General features: G+C 43.6%; 1 protein-coding gene across 3 annotated transcripts in view; it reads right to left on the bottom strand.

Moving 5' to 3' along the window:
* Positions 1 to 1,928, bottom strand: part of Adgre1 (adhesion G protein-coupled receptor E1) — a 95,786-nt gene that overhangs the window by 90,374 nt on the left and 3,484 nt on the right. For all 3 annotated transcript variants that reach the window (XM_021217760.1, XM_029531290.1, XM_029531291.1), the window contains exon 2: positions 1,326 to 1,388. In XM_021217760.1, the coding sequence (XP_021073419.1) occupies positions 1,326 to 1,388 (63 nt within the window). The remainder of the gene's footprint in view (positions 1 to 1,325; positions 1,389 to 1,928) is intronic.

Genomic DNA, 1,928 nt, shown 5'->3' with positions numbered 1-1,928 from the left:
AAATGTAAATAAAGAAAATAATAATAATAAAAAAAAAGAAAAAAGAAAAATGATGCTTATAATACCATGTGATCATGTATCCTGAAAAAGCAGAACTAGGAACAATGACAGTACGAGAGCAGAGAGAGCAACAAGGCTTCTTATTACCATGAGACAGGAGTTTTCTTTTCCTACACAGGGTTTCTGTGTAGCCCTAGCTGTCCTGGAACTCACTCTGTAGACCAGGCTGGCCTCTAACTCAGAAATCCACCTGCCTCTGCCTCCCAAGTGCTAGGATTAATGGCGTGTGCCACCACCGCCCGGCAGAGATGGGACTTTTCTTAACAGCAGGCTTCTTCATACTGGCAAGGACAGAGCTTTTTCATACTCAATAAAAAAAAGTAGACGTTTTCTTTCTCTAAACAATAAAGGTCAGAACAGAGTTAAGTTTTCCAGTGCTTATTCAAGCATAGAGAATTATAAGGTAAGTAATAAGAGAGATAAAGAATTAAATTTCCCCCATGCTTACTGAAGCACAAAAGAGTAAGAGTGAGTTATGTTTCCTACAAGGGGGGCGATCATCAGTCTTTGGTCTGCATTTAATGCTGCATCCCACTTCAACCCATTCCAGCCAGGCAGGCTCCCAGCACTAACCAACCACAGATGGGGATCCCTATCCATATTAGCCAAAATGAACCTCTTCTCTCTATAAACTGATTAACTCGGATATTTATTATAGTCAAAGCTGGATTATACAGACCCAAAGCAAGCTCAGATCTAATAACCGTGTTTTAGTTCCAGAATTACAAAACAGAAAAGGACATCCTAATGTCCCTATTACTGTCCCCACAACAAGAATGAGAAAACAAGGGCTGGTGAGATGACTCAGCGGGTAAGAGCACCCGACTGCTCTTCCTAAGGTCCAGAGTTCAAATCCCAGCAACCACATGGTGGCTCACAACCATCCTTAACAAGATCTGACTACCTCTTCTGGAGTGTCTGAAGACAGCTACAGTATACTTACATATAATAAACAAATAAATCTTTTTTTTAAAAAAGAATGAGAGAACAAGAGAGAGAGAGAGAGAATTTATGTTAAGACTGCAGAATATTGTTGAGGGAACTGAACACCAGAGAGATTACATATCTTGCCTAGGGTTAGAGCGTGAGTGGACTGTCCTGGAACAGGAACCAGGGAACCTACATCCCATTGCTTCTGCCTTTAACTGGGTCCCACAGAGTGTAAGGACCATCTGCTGGGACGGGAGAGCCCCCCCCACAAAAAAAAAAAAAAAAAAAAAAACACCTTGTTCAAGCCAGTCATTTGTTCTCTTTAAGTGACTCACCATTAAGACTATATACCAGGGTGGAAAGTGTGGTCATCCCCCATCTGTGCATCCCACTGAAGCCTGTGAAGAGGAGGAACAGACAGAAACTGTTGAACAGTCGGCTGTGCTCAAAAGGATGCCCTGGAACTGGGCTTACAGGTGTTTGAGAGGCACCATATGGTGCTGGGACCTGAACCCAGGTCTGCTTCAAGAGCAGCCAGTGCCTTCCTGCAGAGACATCTCTCTGAGCCCTACATTTTTGTTGGTATTGCTACTGGGGGTGGTTATATTCGGGAGTATGCTCGTGCACCTACCATGATCTGCCTTTATCTCCCCTCCCATGCCTGTTGACCCCTCTCTTTCCCAACTAACCCTGTCTGTCCCTATTTTCATGTCTTTTTGTGTGGAGGTCTTTTTTTGTTTGTTTGTTTTTAACTTTGACGCTTCCCCTAAAAAAGTTTGCCACGTGGCAAAGGCGTGGTGGCGTACGCCTTTAATCCCAACACTCGGGAGGCAGAGGCAGGTGGATTTCTGAGTTTGAGGCCAGGCTGGTCTACAAAGTGAGTTCCAGGACAGCCAGGGCTATAAAGAGGAACCCTATCTCAAAAAATCACAAAAAAA

This window comes from Mus pahari, chromosome 18 (assembly GCF_900095145.1).
Source record: "Mus pahari chromosome 18, PAHARI_EIJ_v1.1, whole genome shotgun sequence".
Lineage (NCBI taxonomy): Eukaryota > Metazoa > Chordata > Mammalia > Rodentia > Muridae > Mus > Mus pahari.
Note: the sequence above shows the minus strand (reverse complement) of the source record. Positions and strands in the feature narration are given on the sequence as shown.